Source organism: Protopterus annectens, chromosome 1.part2 (genome assembly GCF_019279795.1).
Source record: "Protopterus annectens isolate FY-2018-M chromosome 1.part2, PAN1.0, whole genome shotgun sequence".
Taxonomy (NCBI): domain Eukaryota; kingdom Metazoa; phylum Chordata; order Ceratodontiformes; family Protopteridae; genus Protopterus; species Protopterus annectens.
In genome coordinates, this window is record NC_056727.1 from 216,488,291 (window position 1) to 216,508,915 (window position 20,625).

Genomic DNA, 20,625 nt, shown 5'->3' on the forward strand with positions numbered 1-20,625 from the left:
CATATGAGCCCAGTCAGCATTAATTTCTACATTACATCTCTTACATAGATTATCTTTATTATTTATTTTATTCATCATCAAAGGTGTATAAAAAGATCTATGTAAAAATTTCCATGTATAAAGTCTCCAGACAATGGAAGACGTAGTTTGCACCAATTATTTCTGAGATAGTTATTACTTATTGTACCATGGGATTTATACTGAACTGATATCAATAGTTCTAAATGGATCGTAATGTGTTCCAGTGGGTGTAAATCCTGTGATAACTTCCACCACAGGAATGTCCACTCAGGTAACCCCTTATAAGACACTAAAAAAATACATTTGAAATGACTTCTAGAAATACTGGAAACAAACAAGCATATGTATGCACACACACACACACACACACACACACACACACACACACACACACACACACACACACACACACACATACACACACACACACACACACACACACACACACACACACACACACACACACACACACGCACGCACGCACGCACACAGTGCCTCAAACATCAAACCATGAGTCTGCAAATTTCACTATATTTAATAATTATATCCACTTTTTCTCGTAAAAAAAGCTTTACCATACAGTTTTCACTGCACTGAAGTAACAAGAGGAACAGAACGGTCATGTAACTATCACTGCAGTAGTGAGAGAAACAGAACTGTCATCATGCATCAGAACCTATACTGTGCATCTGAAATGTGATTTCCTATCACCATCTTCAGCCACAAAGTAATGAAAATAACTGGTAAAATACTTTGTAAACAAAGGAATATAGATATAACAGCAAAATAAATGTACAAATAAATGCAGCAATATTTCAACTGCTGTGAGAAGACTGAATTTCTGACTTTTTAAAGTCATTCACCCTCCCCCCAAAAAATTAAAAAGAAATCACCAAATCAGCTATACTGTGGCACCCTTGCAGTAATCCTTGCCATAGGGATGAAGTCATGGTGGGATTCACTCCCTCCTGGCCCAAGCATTTGGTTCTCAAGAAGTGCAAGAAGCACTTATATAATTCTATTGTTATTTAAAGAAAATTAGAAAAAATAGCTAAACTCTAAATTAGATAGAATGATTTAGACATGGAGGCTTAATAAACAAAGTCAAATGATGTCGTTAAATTCCTTGGGGTCTATAGTCCAAACGTTTTCTCTAAAGTGTTTAGATACAGCACAATATGCAAACCATTATTGCAGGTGCATTAGCATTAACTATATGCAGCATTATGTGATATGTCACTTTTTAAAAGTTGCAAACAGATAGAAACATATATATATATATATAGTAATGTGTGTGTGTGTGTGTGTGTGTGTGTGTATGTGTGTGTGCGTGTGTGTGTGTGTGTGTGTGTGTGTGTGTGTGTGTGTGTGTGTGTGTGTGTTTATATTTGCTTGTGGTAGCATGCATTCCATTACACTGATTACTATATGTTAACTTAATGCTGGACTGAGCATGTCATGGACTATTTACATCAATATGAGAGTTTTTTTCATAAAGCAACTTTTCCGTTCTTAGACCCTTATTTAAGTCTGGAACAGTTACTATATCTTTCAGGTTTTTCACCATTCTTTCATGTGCGGAGAATTTAACAGGACAGCTTCACAATGGACTTCTGGGATAGTTCCTGGGGCTCTGTAGCTTCACTATAACCACTAAGAGACACAGTTTCACAAGTCTTCTTCTGCACCTCTTGACTAGCACAGTTTTCATGGTCATGGTTGTCTTGCAACACAATTAGTTGTGACAGTTCTGGTTGTTCATTTTTTTCTGGAACTTTGAATATGATACTTTTGACTTATACAAATGTAAGTGTTTTTCTATCTAATCCGGCTTACCTTCCAGTTAATCTTTTAATTCACCTGCTTTACCAAAATGCCAGTTTCATACTGCAAACTTTCCTATGGCTTTTGCATTTTTAATTTGTTTAAAACTTTTACCTTTTGTGGTTTTCTGCATGTACTATTTAATTTTATTCATTTGCTAACTGGTAAACCTGCAATCCACAATTGTATTTTCATCGGCAACCCAGAAGAATTGTCTGGTTAATTGAATTGCTGAATGTCATACAGTATGCAAATGGAGCCTGAGGAGCTCATACCATGGACTATGGGGGGAAGCCTATTTGCATCTATTAGCCTTAATGTCACATAAAAAATAAAAAAATGTCAGCTTCTAATACTGTACAAATTATTTTTTTCTGCTGATTTTTCATTATGCCCCTTGCTTTCTGTTGATTTTCAGCTATCATCAAATTAGTTCAAATATTTAATCTACTTTACAGCTTTCTGCCCATCAATAGATGATGAGCTTCAAAAGGAGACTGAGTCCTAGCAATGGAGTATTCCTATATGCCAAACTGCAAGGTGACAATACTCATGGCTTTTTCTGCAGTTCTTTTCTATTTGAATTGAGGGTAGTGTCAACCAGACATTGTGTTTGAATTCACATTTGTACATAAATGTTCTGAATTCCTTTTGTGCACATTTGTGGAACATTATCAAACATGGCAGCATCAGATATCCTCTGTCTCAGTAACTTTGACTAATACACCAGTCACTCCTGTACTTGTAACTTTCAGTCTATTTCAGATTATTTGGAATAACTCACACAGATAAGATACATGGCTTCTTTGAAATGGAAAGGTATTACACTGTTTGCATATTATTGCATATTTTAATATGTTTGCATTTTTTGTAATTTATTTCTCTTTATTTTTTACTTACATATTTGTGCAATGTTTTTGCATGTTATTGTGATCTGTTTTACCACCATGTGTTTTGATTGCATATTATTTGCATTCTGATTGTATATTGTATGTTGTCACTGCCTACATAGCCTGGGTCATAGCTAAAACATGTCCCTGGGCCAGTTCACTTACTTTGTTAACAAACATCAAATAAATAAATAAACAAGTGTATAAACAGGTGTGTACGCACTCTGCACTATCAGATGTTCTAGAACTGGATATGCTGGCATCGCTTCCTCACTAATGTTTTTATAGTGTGCATCACAAATTGCACAACTTTGTACCACTTCTTCTGCATGAACTGACATTGCAGGCAAAAGCATTAAATCTCCAACTATTTCTTTGCACTTTACAAGGTGGGATCCATGTGTTCTCTCTAAAATGTATTTTCTGTGTTGACTGAGAACTACTGATTTGTCAGTTTTGAACATTAAACTGTAGCCATAGCTTATTTTTCCATGAAAAAATAAGACTGAAATGTTTTCTTTCTAGTGATTTTTATCCGGTAACTATTCAAGTAATATCTTTCAGTAATTGCATTTGTAAGTTAGTATCGGTGTATCTCTGAAATTCTTTTGCTTCCAGTCTGTTAGTCTCAAGTTCTTGTAATAGCTCTTCATGCTTCTTAGGTAAATATGTTGTACTCAAATACCTGATGCATCAAAGCCTTTGTATGCCACTTTCCAATCATACTTCTGTAGATTAAGAAATATTCACTGAAGGCTTGGCTATGTCTCTTACAAGGATCTTTTGAATAAGTTTTTTTTTTTTTTTTTAGCAATCAACATCTTTATTGAAATTAATCAAATAAATAATCAATGTTTGTACTGAGCGTATACATTAATAATATGCTATATACAATAGTACCCCAACAAAATCCCCACCCATCACATTGAGGAAGCAGTTTGATATATAATAAACAAATTCATATAAACTAATAATCCCTGACTATATAACATAAAGTGTCATTATTATTTCTTTAGTTTTTCTCTGCCTCACCCTTTAAAACTCTAATCTCTGGACTAATACTTATCTTCTATCTTCTAATGATCAAAACTATGTCATCTCAACAACTATCTCACTTACACATTTGAGATGTCCATGTTCTCAGAACTCCAGAACAGTATATAATGTTACTTCATTTAACTAACGTAAGACTATAAAAAATGGATGAAAATTCTAACCATGCCCATATGCCCAGTCTCCTACCTGACCAGATGCTAGACTTAGCCAAGTGTGCAAAAACTAATTTTACCAGTGCGATTCTATTCTCTACTACATGAAAATAATATTTGTGTTGCGTATTTAATCTTAGCCAGTGTCTAGTTTCAAATCTGCCTAACAGTCCCATACATGTCCCATACATATGCATATAGTCGGTTTGGACCTTGTCACATCGCCAGCATCTAGATGTAGTTTCTTCATTGTTGTTTTAAAATCTATCTGGAGAGAAAATGCCACATATTTATAAGTTACACATATTTAAACTGTATGAGATAGGGGAACATTATTGCCTGTACAGATATGCAAATTTGCTCATGTCTGACAGAGCACAATATAATAACTTATCACAGTTATTCCTTACTTGCCCAATAAGAGCCTGTTGTAAATCCATAATAATCTTATATATATATATATATATATATATATATATATATATATATATATATATATATATATATATATATATATATATATATATATATATATGTATATATGTGTGTGTGTGTGTGTGTGTGTATATATATATATATATATATATATATGTATGTGTATATATATATATATATATATATATATATATATATATATATGTGTGTGTGTGTGTATATCTCCTCTTTATTTCTATACCTGTAAAACCAGTGGTCCAACCATCCCGGAGAAAGTTTATTAAACACAACAACGCTTTTGAGTCCTCACAACTCTTCTTCAGTGTCATTAAAAACAGATAAAACACCTAATTTAATAATATTAGTATTAGTAATAAATAGATAAAAATACATACATTTATGTATGTATTTTATGTTTTTATGCATTTATTACTAATATTAATAGCTGTAGATAGCATATTAGCTGTATATGAAGTAAGTGACTCATCATGTGATTCAGTTTGAGTTTTTATTGACTGGCTGTTAATTTGAAGTTGTTATTTAAATTAGATGTTTTTTCTGCTTTTAATAACACTGAAGAAGAGTTGTGAGGACTCAAAAGCTCTGTTGTGTTTAATAAACTTTATCTGTGATTGGTTGGACCACCTGTAAAAAAATAACTACTAAATTCTGTAATTCTGTAATATCCTGTACATATACATAGATAAATAAAACATAATGCAGTCTATTTCTCATGCAGTTTTGCCAATCTACAACACCTTCATTAATTTCATTTATGGGGTTAACCCATAATCTAGTCCCAAGCCACCTTTTGAATATACTTTTGCAAGGGTTTATGATCTGCATGCACTTAAACCTGCTTGCCATAGTCATGTCCGTGGAATATCTCACATCCTGCACTGTTGATGAGATGGATTTTAAGAATGAGAGCGTTTGTACCAACTGATCTTCATGACAGTTTTACTTTAAAGCCTTATTTAAATATGCTGCATCAGAAGGTGTAATTAGAGTCATGTGACTTTTCAAAATGTATTTAAGTTATGTTGTTTAATTGATAGTATTTATTTTGCCTGAAGAAGCCTTGAAGGTGAAAGTGTTTACTTGCGAACTTGAACTTGGATTAAATATTTGATGTTTTAGAGTGTTTCCAGTTTTCTTTTTCTTTTTGGTATTCCTTTAGTTTTGCCAGATATGATATGCAAGCAGTGATGTTATTGTGGAAGCAGTGCATGCTTGGGGTGTTCTGAACCTCTGTTAAATTTTATATATATATATATATATATATATATATATATATATATATATATATGTAAAATATTTCCTCCCCTAATGTGTCATGCTTGTTGTAGTATATCCAGTTGTTGGAGGATGTATTTTACATTCAAAATATATTTTATGCAAATATTTAATGTCTATACAACACACACACACACACACACACACACACACACACACACACACACACACACACACACACCCTGCGTTTAACATCCACTTTTGTGAACAAACACATCCTCATATGTTTCCTTGTGAGGAAATGAAAGAAAAAAATGCAAGGCATAGCAATCTCCACCCCATTTTCTGTTCCTGAATTTGCTGCATAATGCTGTTCTGTATATTGACTTTTCTAGTAAATCAGTGTGGATTAAAGTCAGTTAACAATACCAGACAATAAGAGTTTACTTATTATTATTTTTGAAAGGTCCATGCTAATGGTCTGCCTGTTATAATCAGTGCTCTGTCTGTCTGGATCTCACTCACTCATGCAAGCAAGCAACACTCACACTCAGATGTACACACATACTTACATGCACATATAGTTTTATATACTTATTTTATTTACTTTATCTTCTAATTTTACAACCACTAAACAGCAACGCTCCATTTAATGAACATAAAAATGGTAGCTATTTGCTTTTTACTTTCCAAGCTTCACACCAACTTAATATGGCAGACTTGTTTTCTGCAGGCATTACATGTACATTAACGCTCTGCTGGATAATGTTTGTTCTCCAATCAGGGTGGCAATGCACAGTCACCCATTCTCTAAAGTCTGTGTAACCAATGATGAGCAGATTCTCCGGCCCACAACATGCCTTGCACTATATGAACATGTACAGCTTCAGAAGCCAAAAAAAAAAAAGTCCAGATTATTTCCCTTCTTAAATTACATATTTTAAAATATGTAACTAAATCTGAAAATCTGCTTTCTGCTTTTACATTTTAAGGCTTGAGTTTGCTTTCTGGTAAAGTGTAGTTCTGGTAGCAAAGCAAAATGCAGAAAACAGCAGCTGTGGGGAGAAACTATAGAAAGATGGTACCACTCAGTAATCTGATCCTACAGAAGCTACATAAACTTTGGATAATACTAGGTGTCACTGGAACAGAGATTTGCAGCCAGTAATAAAAAGTATGTGAGTAACAATTACACAACTATATTGTAGAATGAAACTTCCTTCTTTTATGCCCTAATAACTCTGGTTCATAATTACTTATTAGGCTTGCAGTTCAGGGCCAGAATTGTGGTGGTTAACCCTAATTTCCAGATGCCCCAAAAGGCAGGTTATGTGATTTGCTCAAGGTCACGCAAATAAGGATAGAAGGAATCAAACCTTGTACCATAGGAATTACAGCCTTAAAAGCACATGCCTTATATACCTTAAAAATAAAACATAATGATTCAAAGAAACACTGACACAGCAAGGAAATGTAAAGATTATTAGTGGCATTAATATATGGTATGGGGTGGGTTATGCGACAATTGTAAAATGAATACATAATCAAGGTGTGGGTTGTGCTGTGACATACCTACTCTAGTAGTCATAAATATATCACAACATACCCCACTCCATGACCACTTGCTAATTCTGCACTGATAATGACCTCAGCAATGCAGCCCAGTAAGTCATTAGAGAGGATAACTAAAAGTAGCCATTGTTTCTCTTAGCTTATGGACCTTACACAAACTGTTGTAATTAAAGTAATGATGATTACATTTTTGTGTTGGCTTGCATATGTATGAGTGCATCATGGTGGCTGAGGTGAAATTTATGCAAACTATACAAAAGAAATGCAAATTATTTTAGCACAGAATATCCAGGGCAATAAGGACTCTAAAAAAATTTCACTCATTTGAAAGAAGAAATTTTCCAAAACCCAGTTATCATACAGATCTGCAGCATTTCCATTTTATCTATCTATCTATCTATCTATCTATCTATCTATCTATCTATCTATCTATCTATCTATTTATATATTTTATTTATGTATGTATTTATTTATTTATGTTGTTGTTGTTGTGTCTTTCGGCTTTTCCCAGTTAGGGGTCGCCACAACGGAACTCCGGTCCGCTAATGATTGGTAGTTGATTTTTACGTGCCGAGTTACCAGCCCTGACGCACAACCTTCAACAAAGGTACGCCCATTCATGAATGTCTCCACGCAGAAGACGCTCTAGCTGATAATCGAACCGGACAGCGTCTTATTGTGAGGTGACAATGCTACCGCAGCACCACCACATTTATTTTTCATTTTTATTTATTTGCTTTTTATAAGTAGGGTCATCCCAAACCATCATGACTGTGTTATTCTAAGTTAATAAACCTGTCGTCCTGACTGATGCAATAGTTTAGCATTGTCTTGTTTCAGTATTTTTCTTTCATTAGAAACTGATGAGATGTCTTCTTTCTTTAAATTTCATATACTGTATCTGTTTTATCCAAACAAGCCAGCAGTATCCTACTTCAGATGATAGTGTTATTATAGCAATAACCCATGCCTGGGTGTGGGTAATGCTGGATTTACCCACGGTTGGTGTGGTTTGGTCCCGAGGGCGAACAAAGACAACCGTGGGTAAATCCAGCATTACCCACACCCAGAAGTGGGTTATTGCTATTATACCATGGTGTTAGTTTGTTTTGTATTATGTTTGTATTGTTGTTATTTATGTTTTTGTTTGCTTTTTTTTGTATTCTTCCACTTTTTGTGAGATAAAATAGTCCACACTTTCAGTTTGTGTTTATTGTTTATTTCTGTTTTAATTTAAATACATGTTATTTTTTAGTTTTTCAGGAAATGTTAGGAAAGGGCTAGGTGGTGCTTGGTATAATATAGTTTAAGCAGTGTAGAAGTTTATAACGTGTAGTTATGTTTTAGTAGTTATAGGTATGTTGAAATGTGGTGTAGTTTTAATTTGTATTAATTTTTTTAAAATATGTACTTTTACTATTTGGTCACTAGATGGTGGTGTTGTATGCTGATGTGGACGTTCGGTATGGTGTGTGTTTTTGACTTTGCGAGGGATACGTGGTGTGTTTTTAGTATGTACATTTTTGGAGTTGTCTGTGTATAGGTATTGTAGAGAATATAGGTAAGTGAATGGTTTTATGAGAATGCTTGGTTTTATTGTGTTATAAGTAGTGGTTATGTAGTGTGTGTGTGATGTATTTGCGACTGCATGACTTTTTATTTTTTTAGTGTTCGAGGTGAGGGAATGAGGAGTGTAGTATGGAAATCGGTTAGTTTTCTGTGTTTTTGTTAAATTGTTGTGTGTTTTGGGTATTAGATTTACTTTACTTTACTGTTTATTTGCTGTCGCCGCATGATATTTAGCGACCGGACTTTTTGCGTTGTTTCTTGTAGGATTTACTATGTGCACGCTGGTTGGATTAGCCAATCAGCATGCACGTTTGTCAGGTCTGCGATGTTCGCATGGTATAATCTGCAGTAGTTCCAATTTGTAGTGGTACTTTTATAAAATGTACTCTGTTACTAATGTTTCTATGAAATATTTATTGCATTTAAGACAACCACCAAAGTCAGAACTTTACTCAGAATCTGTATATGTCAGGAAGATTCTGATGAAGTCGTGTGATGAAAGCGGTTATTAAAACTTTTTGTACGCTATTTTTGGCTGAATCATTACTTGGACACTCTTCTACTGTTATCTCTGCCATTTTTTGGTTATGTCAGGAAGAAAAGCTGAAGTATATAAAGTGAAAGTATTTTACTGATTAGGGTGACAATGAATTATGAAAAAGAAAGAAATGCATGCATGTTTGTCCTAAATTTACAGTACTTAGCTTAGTTACAAAAAGTTATCAAGTGAACTCTTATCAAATCTTAAATCAGAAGTGCAACATCCAAGGTGACAGCTAAGGAATGCTGTTAAAGCAGCAGAGAACAAGCAGGTTGACAGGAGAAACAGCTACAGTGTAATTGCAGGATGGTAACCGATGGAATGTGAGACTGCACCTTCATGGTTTGTAGTATCTCGTGTGTAAGGAATGCGCTAATGATGTTTATTTCAAGGAAAGGGGCTCCATGTGTTAAATTGGATAGAAGGTAAGGTTTGCTGGTGAAGTAAGACAGTATAATAGATATAAATCACAAGATGTGGGTAAAGCCAAAGTAGACAGGTTTAACAAAATGAGACTGAGTCATCAAAACATGTAAAAAACTCTCCCAAAAACCTTTTTAACCCGCTAAAAGATTAACTGTTTTAAAAATGACTACACATTTTAGCAAAAGAGAATGAAAGAAGTTAGCTAATATTAAAACACAATAAAACCATCTATAAGTAATATACACAGTACACATTTAGACACATTTTACTTGCATTTCTGGTAAATGTGTATACAATAGTTACACCTTATAACATTAACAGTAATCTCTTATTTGTCCAAAGTATCTCAGAGCAGCATTGGTATCAGAATACTTAATAACTATACTGCCATCTGTATTACTATTACTCTGCCACATATATAACCTATCGTCTTTTAAATATGGGTACATCTGTGGCAAGGATGTACCCAACAGCTGCTGCACTTAGTCACTACCACTCATCTGCCTTGCCTTCAATGTGTATAACTGTAGAGGTGCCAGCTATACATTCAGTAACTATAGCCTCCCTATCACTCCTTCTATACAAATTATCTTTATGCTTATTAATTGTGTGCATTTATTTGCAGCAGCTGCTCTTTTCTTCAGCTACATCACGGTTCTGTCCTCCACTACTCTGTCTTTATGTATATACTACCTTTCAGAGCTGGTTTCCATTTCTTTTTATTGCTGTTCTGGTTATGTAAAGCATACATATTTGTTCCATGTGCTTGGTAACTAGGCCTCTTTCTAAACCTCATGCCTGTCATTTCTGAACAGTTGCATGACACTACATGTATGCTCAGTAAATACACTGCATACCAAGCATCTTCTCCTGTTATTCCGACAATTTCTTACAACTTCCCACACATGCTCGAGGTGAGTTTGCTTAAGCATGAGTAGCCCGTAGGAAAAAAAAAAAAGACAAATGGCATAATGCTGAAAACAAATTCTCTTTGGAAGTAATCACTGGTGCAGTATGCAATTGTGCACTGGTATTGATTTAATTATTTAGGGGGACTTCTCTTTTCTTTGAGTTGATGCCGCCATAGAGTTGGTATATATAAGTTCAGGGAGTTTTTCACCCTTTTGAGTTTTGGACATTTTATTTTCATTCTTTTGAAATGATGACTTTCAGAGAGTTGGTATTTCATAGTAAAACCTTTTCATACACTATGATATGATTGTAAAAACAATAGAACTTGGCTTAAAATGTATAATCTATACTAATCCTCTTCTAATGCATACATTTTTAAATGCAAAGTGGCAGCTGTACAAGCAACATTTATACCATTATCTAACCTTCTACCATTGTGCACGTGTAGATAATTGAATGGCTAATCTTCTAGTATCATACATATGTACATACTTGATGGACTGTATAGGTAGAACTCTATACATTTTGCATCACTTTTTTACCTTCTACTACCATGCATATATATATATATATATATATATATATATATATATATATATATATATATATATATATATATGTTTGTATAACTGTGCAGGTGGATATCTATATTCAAAAACAATTCCATTTCAGTATCTTGTCATGCTTGAAAATAAAATTATCCTTCTGTCCAAGCATGACTAATGGAACTCACCAAAGCTTTATAACATACCACTTCCCACAACACAAAACTTAAGAATAAAACAAAACACTGTATATGAAACCTTACATTTCTCTAATTGCATTACTACTGTCCTTCTCCATTCTCTAATTCATTGATGGTTACTGCAAAGAAATCAGTGACTTGTTCACAGAATACTCCACAATGTATAACACACTACTGCATAATATTATTGGAAATGTAGTTAACCCACTTATTTAAAAAAAAAAAAAACTCACCTGATTATTTTTGATAAAAATTAAAAAAAAATTAAGATCTTAACTTAGGACTTCACCAACTTCTATACTGTGGAAATTAAAAAGAAAATTGTCTACAAACCCTGAAAACATTCCTTGGCACACAAAAGTAAGGCAACAACCCACACTGGTTAAAGTGCATTTACTCATGGGAAAACATAAATCTAAAAATAAATGCAGTGTGTATACATCACCAGCTAATATCCATGCTTTTGAGGAGACAGTACAAGAATTCATAGAAGTCAGCTAAAAGTAAATCGTATTATAGTTGGAGACTTAGTTCTAACTTTCAACCAATCCCCAGTTAATTATTTTTTCACTTAATAACCTAATACAAATTGTTGTGACAGGGACTAGTCCAAATCCAAAAAGCAAAAAACACTACACGCTTAGATTTAATAACAATTATCTTCCCAGCACAGATGCAAATTGGATGGACCTGTACCAAACACCCCCATTTATCATTTTCCAGGGCTTTCAGTTTTCCATATTAAAGCCTGATGGTACCCCTAATAGTTACAACAAGAACCATCTCAGAAGCCAAGGAAAACCTGTTGCATGATGAATGTAATGCCGTTGACTAAACTTTGGTTTATTAGCAGGGACACCCCTCAAAAGCCCTGGAAATATATGACTTTTTGATCCTTTCCATACTACAAAAAAAATTTCCAGTCACCGGAAAAGGGATAAAGGGGAAAGCTGTCACTGAAGCAGCCTAGACTTAAGTAAAGAATTGATAATATGAGATAAGGAGGTCTGGTACAAATGGAAAACAACAGAAAATCCTTAAGTCGATAATAGCTTTCTTTAGCCTGCAAAAAAGTTGTCATCATAAAAATAGACTTCAACTTCATATTTCTGTGGTAAAGAAGCCCTGCTAGCCTCCTAGTATGCTGGATGGGTAACTGCAAATTCACTCCCAGTTTAGCCCCTCTGTTCCTCGTGGAGAGGGGAAACATGTAAATGTACCAATATATCCTTGTTCGGCTTGTCTCTGAGTTATTTGTAAGCAAATTATTAGGCTAAAAACTATGGTAGGAATGTAAGGCTTGTCTTCTTAAGATCCTCACAGATCAATAGACTATTATATTCTTATTAACCTGTGAACATGTATGGCATGTGGTTATTCTCCCCTACATACAGTTTTAGAAGAGAGCATGTCTTCTTTATGTCAATAGTATTAAGTTTGTCACTGGAAATTTCCATGCAAAGTTCAACAAAATGTGTATATAAACTGCAAGTCATCATCACATGAACTACTAAGAACCAGACAGGGCTGCACTGTTTCTATAAGAATAGGGTATAAGGGTATGAAATGGAGTGTATCATCATGGAACTTATAAACAATGACATTGGTAATCTCCAAACTCTGGACCCTACCCAGTTCGGGTTTGTAAAAGGCAGATGAGGGTAAAGTGGTACACACAGCCTATCTAGATCTTGCCAAGGCTTTCGATACCATCCCCCACTCTGGAATTATAAACAAACTCACTAAACTAGGTATAAATCCCTATGTCACAAGATGGATTGCCAACTGGCTCACTGTCTGAACCCACACTGTGAAAGTAGCGGACTCTAAATCCAAGTTCAGACCAGTGACAAGTGGAGTACCACAGGGTTCAGTCCTAGGTCCGCTCCTGTTTGGTATCTACTTCTCTGAAGTACAGGCTAACACAGAAGTTCTTTGGCTAACAAAGTTCGCAGATGACTGCAAAGTAGGAGCCATAATCAAATCTCCTAACAATGTGGACATCCTACAAAAGGGCCTCACTGAGACAGATGTCTGGTGACAAAGCCATAGCCTCAAGCTCAATGCCAAAAAGTGCACTGTCATCCCTTTTGGTAAAAACTCTGTACCCATGAACTACCACATAGGTGGTAGTCTACTTAACACCAAAAGTGTGATAAGAGACCTTGGGACACAGGTAGACAGTAGTCTCTCCTTTGATAATCACATTGCCACAGTAGTCAGGAAATCCTTCTATGTGGCACACCTCATCACAAAAGGTTTCTCATCCAGGAAAAAAGAGGTAATTGTTCCCCTCTACTCATCACTCATTAGACCCATTATAGAGTACAACGCCCCTTTTGGTATGTACCTTCCAAGACATCTACAACAACTGGAAAGGCCACAGAAATACCTCACAAAGAGGATTACCGGCCTCAAACAGATGCCCTATGCAGACCATCTCAAAAACCTCCAGCTTTACTTTATCACATATCGCCTACTCAGAGGTGATCTCTGCCTAACATACAAAGCTATGTCAAACCCAGAGCTGTTGGCCATGCTCCACGTAAAGAAATCCCAATCCCTCCGAGCTACATGCTCTAGGGACCTAAACCTTGTCACCACAATAAACAGAATATGCTGGTGGGATAGATTCCTGTCTCAGAGACTTCCCATACTCTGGAACAAACTACCTATCTATATCAAACAAAGCTCCTCATTAGCACTCTTCAAGAAAAATCTTGATGATTGGATGGGCAATAGGAAATTCACCCCAGGGACCACTTCTGTGGCTCTGCTTGACAGGGGCACAGGAAAATAATTTTCTTGGGTGGCAAAAGCCAGGGTACCATTTGGCTAGGCTTATATAGGCCCTAAGGCCGATAGCCTAGTACCTACCTATGAACCTATGAGACAGCAGTGTTTCTCAAGCTGTGAGTTTTACCTTAATACCAACAGGAAAACAAATAAAATGACTGACAGCAGGGGATGATGATAGATCAGTAAAATACTGGAAAACCAAACAACCAGATCTGCTGCACTATTTTGATTTGCCTCTTAGGGTTACAGAAGGTAAGTGCTTATCAAAGAAAGAAGATCAGAAGATGAGAGAAAGACAAGGACATGGAGAACAGAAATTAGAATGGCAGCAATATCATAGACTCAGTTCTAGGTGGTGGTGGTGATAAACTTATCTACTGTTCATTTAATGATAAAATTCAGAGGAGTAACTACAACACAAGTCTAGTAAAAAGTAATGGAAGAAAAAATACAAAGAGCAGTCTGGAAAGGAAGCATCACAAGTGCAGAGAAAATAGGAAATTAATTGAAGGAAATCTAATTGTCATAATCTTTTGCACAAAGTGAGAAACACTGAATAAGTTGCAGTTTCAGAACACAGTTTAACAGCTAAGCAGGAGTGGGTAAATTCAAAGCCACACTATATCATGTGATAGGTCATAATTAACTCATCCAATAGCAGTTAATGACAATATTTATTGTAGCTGTGCACTAACATGGTTAGAAATGTAGTCATATACACTGCAAATAGTAATGCCAGGGGTCCTATTTAATATATTAGATCAGTATTTATATATAAAAGTGAGGACAGATAACCTTACTTTATTATAGTTTGTCTTTTCTACTAAAAATAATGGTTTACTTAGCTAACTTTAATATTCTGTGTATTCCAGTAACGGATGCACTTTAGCTGTCAACAAACTGAATAGGCAATGAGCCCAGAGAGGGTAGTAAGGTAAGAAGTCTGATGGTGTTGGTTAGTGACCATAGTGACTGCTAAATCCGCAGGCAAACAGCACCTCCTAACATGAGTAGAATTATAGTGTACATTAAACAGCTATTTATCTAATAAATGAATAAATCATCAACTGAGCTTCAGATGTAATCTGAAGTTATGTATGCAGTTATCGCATGGATGTTTTATAAATTCCTTTTCTGTTATGTCTCATGGCAGGTGTCAGCTCCCTGGAAATTATGTTGGCTCACCTATTGTCTCACCTCTTCACAATGGCAGTCCAGATAATTGCAATGCTGCTCTTTGTGTTCCTTGTGTTTAAGGTCAGTACATTTAGTCATTATTTTCACCATGGTAACACCATAAGATACAGAATCCTGAAATACACTTCCTAAAGTAGGCAGTTTGTGACTGACTCATTAGTTCAACAGCAGTAGTTCCCATGGTCAACAATAACACATCTAAGTTGTCAGATCAGTGTGTGCTTAAACTAAAGTAACATTTCTACCAACAAAGCACTCTTTTTTTTTTTTCCATCAGTCTGCATGGAGCAACAGATGTGAAAATGTATTCGATTACTAAACTTTTAAGAAGAAACTTACCTTAAAAAATGTATAAGTTCTAGGAAAAATACACTTGAGTTGATATAACATTTGCCATCAAGATGTTTTGGTTCCAGAGGAGTAGACTAAGTAATAACAAATGCCCTTTTGTTTCACTCAGTAGGCTGAAAACAAATCACAGAGGAGCATATGTAGACAAAACAAATGTTCTCTCTACTGAGTTGTACATTATTTGTTTATCATGATGTGAATGCTGTCTTCTTCCTCTTTATTACTAATAATGTGTTCATTAAAAGCAGAATGTGTTTTCCACTGGACACCTTCTGTCTGCAATGCTTACACAAGATGTGAATCATAACCTCTCATTGGCAATAACATGTCTTGCTGTTGTGAAAATGAGCCTGTTATAACAAATTGGATTGTGCAGGAAATCAGGAAATGCTTTTCAAACAGCCGGAAGGAATCATAATAGGGAAAATAATTCATTCTGTATAAATTTACTGAAACAGTCAACATCGACATTTAAATATCTCTTACATAAAATGGTATTTCCTGAACATGAACTAAAAGTAACTCACAATGACTGTCTGGGGTACTTCTATTGTGTATTCACTGCTTGGTCAGATTTTAATGGCTGTTTTCTTGGGCTCAGAAAGAATGCTCAGGAGATAGTCAGGAATGTAACCAGTATTTTTTCAAGATGACAGTGCCAGTAAGGTAAGTAGATAATGTGATGTTTGTACGTGAAAATCATATCACAGACTTAGTCAGCAGTCTGCACAGAATGTCAGTAATTATTAAAATTCTTTTTTTACAAATATTAACTGATTTCCAACTCCCACGTAAATCATTGATCATTTTTTAAGTACAGAGTAATGTTTGCATTGTGAGCAGACAGTATCACATCCAGGCTACATCTGTACTGTCCTAACTATCCCAGCTGTGAATGTGGCTCCATAGTCCTGAGGGACTGAGTCCTGACTCTTATTATGATGACCCATGTCCAACTAGTGAGCCCATTTTCTGCAGGAGCTATTTGGGAGGTGAGACTTAATGGCTGAAGTTGACTCAGCCACCTCAGCAGGGAGGAGTTGGTCAGACCTTCTGCATGGGCAACACCTATCAGATGCTGAGTGATGGTCACAGGAGAAATCACTGATTGTCAAAAGCTGTAGGCTTGCCAAGGAATGTAAAGCAATGCAGTCTGGGTTCAGAATGTGGATAAATGTACCAATTGTCCTACACTGTTGACCCTGCCTTGGCAAGGATCTCAGTAACCACTGGGGAGAGAGGTAAAGGCATAAAAATACCCCAAACAGCCATGGAAAATGGCCATATAAACCCTGAGTCTGACTTCTGCAGCCTGCTTTAGTAGGCAGGATTAGGAAATAAAAAGGTCCATTGGAGATATATGAATAAAAAAATGTAAGACTCTCCCATGCCTGTTACATAACACTTAACCAGGGCTCTGGGTTATGTAAGACTCCCCCATACCTGTTACATAACCTTTAACCATGGCCATAACCCTCACTGGTATGTTTGCCCTGCTGTGTATATATTTGTGTCTGTATGTCTATATGCATATCTGTCTATATATTAGCAGTTTATATTTTCAATGTGACAAAAGAATACTAAGAAAATGCATAATAAGTTATTAGAAAATATTATAGTGAATAGGAAACTGCTAAAGCCCCCACCGATATTATGTTATAATCACAACACCAACCCTGATTATACTTATTATGAGTACTTCTATAACACAATTGGTATTGAGATGTCAAAAATAACCTTTCTTGTGTGAGATCTGCATTCAGATGTCAACTGATCACAGAATGCCAGGAATTCATAGATAGCTTGTGCACTACACAAATCTGCATGGGTAGCTTTCCATAATACTCAGTGGTGTCCCATTTCATAGTCCCCTTGTACTCAGTAGAACAACCTGTCACAACTCAGCAGCAAGTGTTTTCAGAGGCAATAGAGAATGGGGTAGTCTGGTGGTATGACCTACTGAAATTAGTTTATTGTACATCTGAGTGAACTGCTGTTTAAAGGGATCATTTATAATACATCATTTCACAGATGTCCTTGCAGCACAAGATCTGTGCACAGCAGTGCACAAAATGTGTAAGTATACACAGTGACTTAGTCACACGGACCTATATATTTCAATTGGAGAATCTGAAAATGGCAAAGTAAATCAGCTTTGCTTTGGTCAGATTGCCAGTCCTGATAAACAGTGAAGTATATATGTGTGTGTGTATGTGTGTGTGTGTGTGTGTGTGTGTGTGTGTGTGTGTGTGTGTGTGTGTGTGTGTGTGTATGTGTGTGTGTGTGTGTGTGTGTGTGTGTGTGTGTGTGTGTGTGTGTGTGTGTGTGTGTGTGTGTGTGTGTGTGCATGTGTATATACAAGTGCTGGAGTGTTTGTGCAAGTCTGTATGTCTGCATGTCTGTGTGTCTATATGCAACTGCAGATGAAGGGAGTCTCTGTGCCTATGATGCCTATATATTATATTGGGGATAGCCCCACTATTTAGTTGCATACAGAGGTAAAGCATTCAGCTCAGCAGAAGTCCAGACTACTTAGCTGAGTGACTCATGGTTAAGTAATTTAGTATTTTATTGTGATCAAGGCAGTGCATTTTGTACATAATTATAAATTGCATTAGATCAGAGAAGCACACCTTGCTCTGTCTGAGCAGGGTGTGTTGCATTTCTGTGTAGTCTGACTATGAATTCCATTAGACATGATCCCAGTCTCAGCCCCACCCAGGGTTCTTGGTCTGAAGGCTTCTTCAGATTGGCCCACTACCCTAACCTGATAGTTACGCTACACTCTGGACTCTGCCAGATCTGCAGAAGTGGACCCATCTTCCTACTACATGTCTTCCTCATCCCCATATGCAGTTCATCAGGCTGTGCATCATTAATACTTTTTCACTCCTGCCAGCCCCAAAAGGCTCCTGAGCCACTGTTCAAACTCAAGTCACATTGATCCTAGTCAGCGCTCATGCCAGTGGGGCTGGTGCAATGTTTGAGCATTATGCCATTCAAAATAGGCCTGTAGCCCATATAGTTTTAAGGTATTTTCCAGCAAAGGTTTATAAAAATGCTATTTCATCCCTATCATTCAGCTCCACATACTTGATAAAGTAAAAGACAATGGTTCAGACCAGAAGGCTGACACTTGTCTGCACTTTATGAAGCCAGATTTTGCACCATTCTTAAGTTATGGGCAGTTGGATTAATAAAGATTCTCCATGTTACATGCCAGAACAAATGTAAAAGCAGTATAAGCTGTAGGACTGGTGGATGTGCAACTTATAAACAGAATCATGGATCTGCCGCTCTCCCTACACTACAGAAAATGAAGCAATGATTGGCATCTCGGAGTACCATTCCTGGAAATGGAGCAGTGAACTTTACACAAGAAGATAAATGCAATACAAAGGGAAGGAGCTGGGGAAAACAAATATGGCTGCTGGGTGCACACTGCAGGTAAGTTGAGTGCACACAAGCATAACTGTATACCAGGTAGTGTAAAAGCAAAACATAATAATAGGGTACAAATGATGGGTGCGCTGTCTGTCCTTCTAAATTTTTGGCCTGTATTTATACAAGGCAGAAGGCATGGCAAGCATCACACAGTCACAGCAAGCAGAAAGTTGTAAACCAGAGACAGTGGATTCATTTTAGGACACAGTGTGTGCCACATATGTGCATAGCATGTTATCACATTGTTGCATCCCACTAGGAAGGGGAATGGTCTAACTGACTTGTGATAAACAGGCACACAATATAAGAAAACAGAAAAGAAGAGTAAAACAGTATAAAAAAGCTGCTGTGTGTAAGAAAAAATGCATTTAGTAAGCACTTTTGTCCACAACTCATAATATAAACTTCATCAGCTAAAATTCACAAGGGTGAAACTCTGGTCTTCAGATAGTTATATAATTCAATCAGGTGACTCTTTACTCCAGTTAAAGCAAGCATAATGTAAATAGACCAGTTATGTAACATTTCTTAATTTATGCTACCATCTAGTGCCCTTAAACACACACACAAACACGAACACACACACACACACACACACACCAAAACAAATGTATATGTGTGCATGTGCATGTATGCTTTTGTGTGTGTGTGTGTGTGTGTGTGTGTGTGTGTGTGTGTGTGTGTGTGTGTGTGTGTGTGTACATGCGCATGTGTAATTAAATTCACAACTCTATCACCCAATGTAAATTGTAAAATGAGATTGCAAGTTTGGTACTCTGTAATAACCAACAATTTATTAGAAATAAAGTCTGCATTTGTTGCATTCCCCATTCATGCAAACTTGCTATCATTTGCAACTCATGCGACTTTTGTACTCCTTGTGTGATGTCACCACCTTGCAATGAAATTGATGTCTGTCTGGACTGCTGGAAGTACGGCACATAACCCCATGTTACTGTGGTTGTATAGATGCTGTGCACTAGCATCAGTGGCAGCAGGTTGTATGCATCATTCTTCCCTTCACTGTGCATTGTTTGCAGTGTGTGTATGTGTGTGTGTGTGTGTGTGTGTGTGTGTGTGTGTGTGTGTGTGTGTGTGTGTGTGTGTGTGTGTGTGTGTGTGTGTGTGCTTCACATACATATGGTGGGTCACGTGTCCAATTGTGTGTCTGTAGTTTGAGATATCCACAGCCCTGAAAGCTCAGACTGCGCTGTTGCAGGCTGCATGTGCTTGAATTTTAAGACTACAGTTGCACTGCCACTATCAGTGACTAAGCTTAGTGGCAGTGATGTGTCTTCTGTCCATTCAGTGACTTTCTGTTATTGCTTTACAGTGCAGTCTCAAATGCTAGCTGTGATGCACAATCTTTCTGTTAATGAACTAAACAGTTGCTGTGCAAGCTTCATTGCCCATGTTTATCTATCCCCAGCACTGTGTGGTAAGACAGTGCTAAGT

General features: G+C 36.3%; 1 protein-coding gene across 3 annotated transcripts in view; it reads left to right on the forward strand.

Moving 5' to 3' along the window:
* Positions 1 to 20,625, forward strand: part of LOC122788685 (ABC transporter G family member 23-like) — a 1,725,589-nt gene that overhangs the window by 1,052,930 nt on the left and 652,034 nt on the right. For all 3 annotated transcript variants that reach the window (XM_044055583.1, XM_044055595.1, XM_044055590.1), the window contains exon 17: positions 15,332 to 15,435. In XM_044055583.1, coding sequence (XP_043911518.1) covers positions 15,332 to 15,435 — 104 coding nt within the window. The remainder of the gene's footprint in view (positions 1 to 15,331; positions 15,436 to 20,625) is intronic.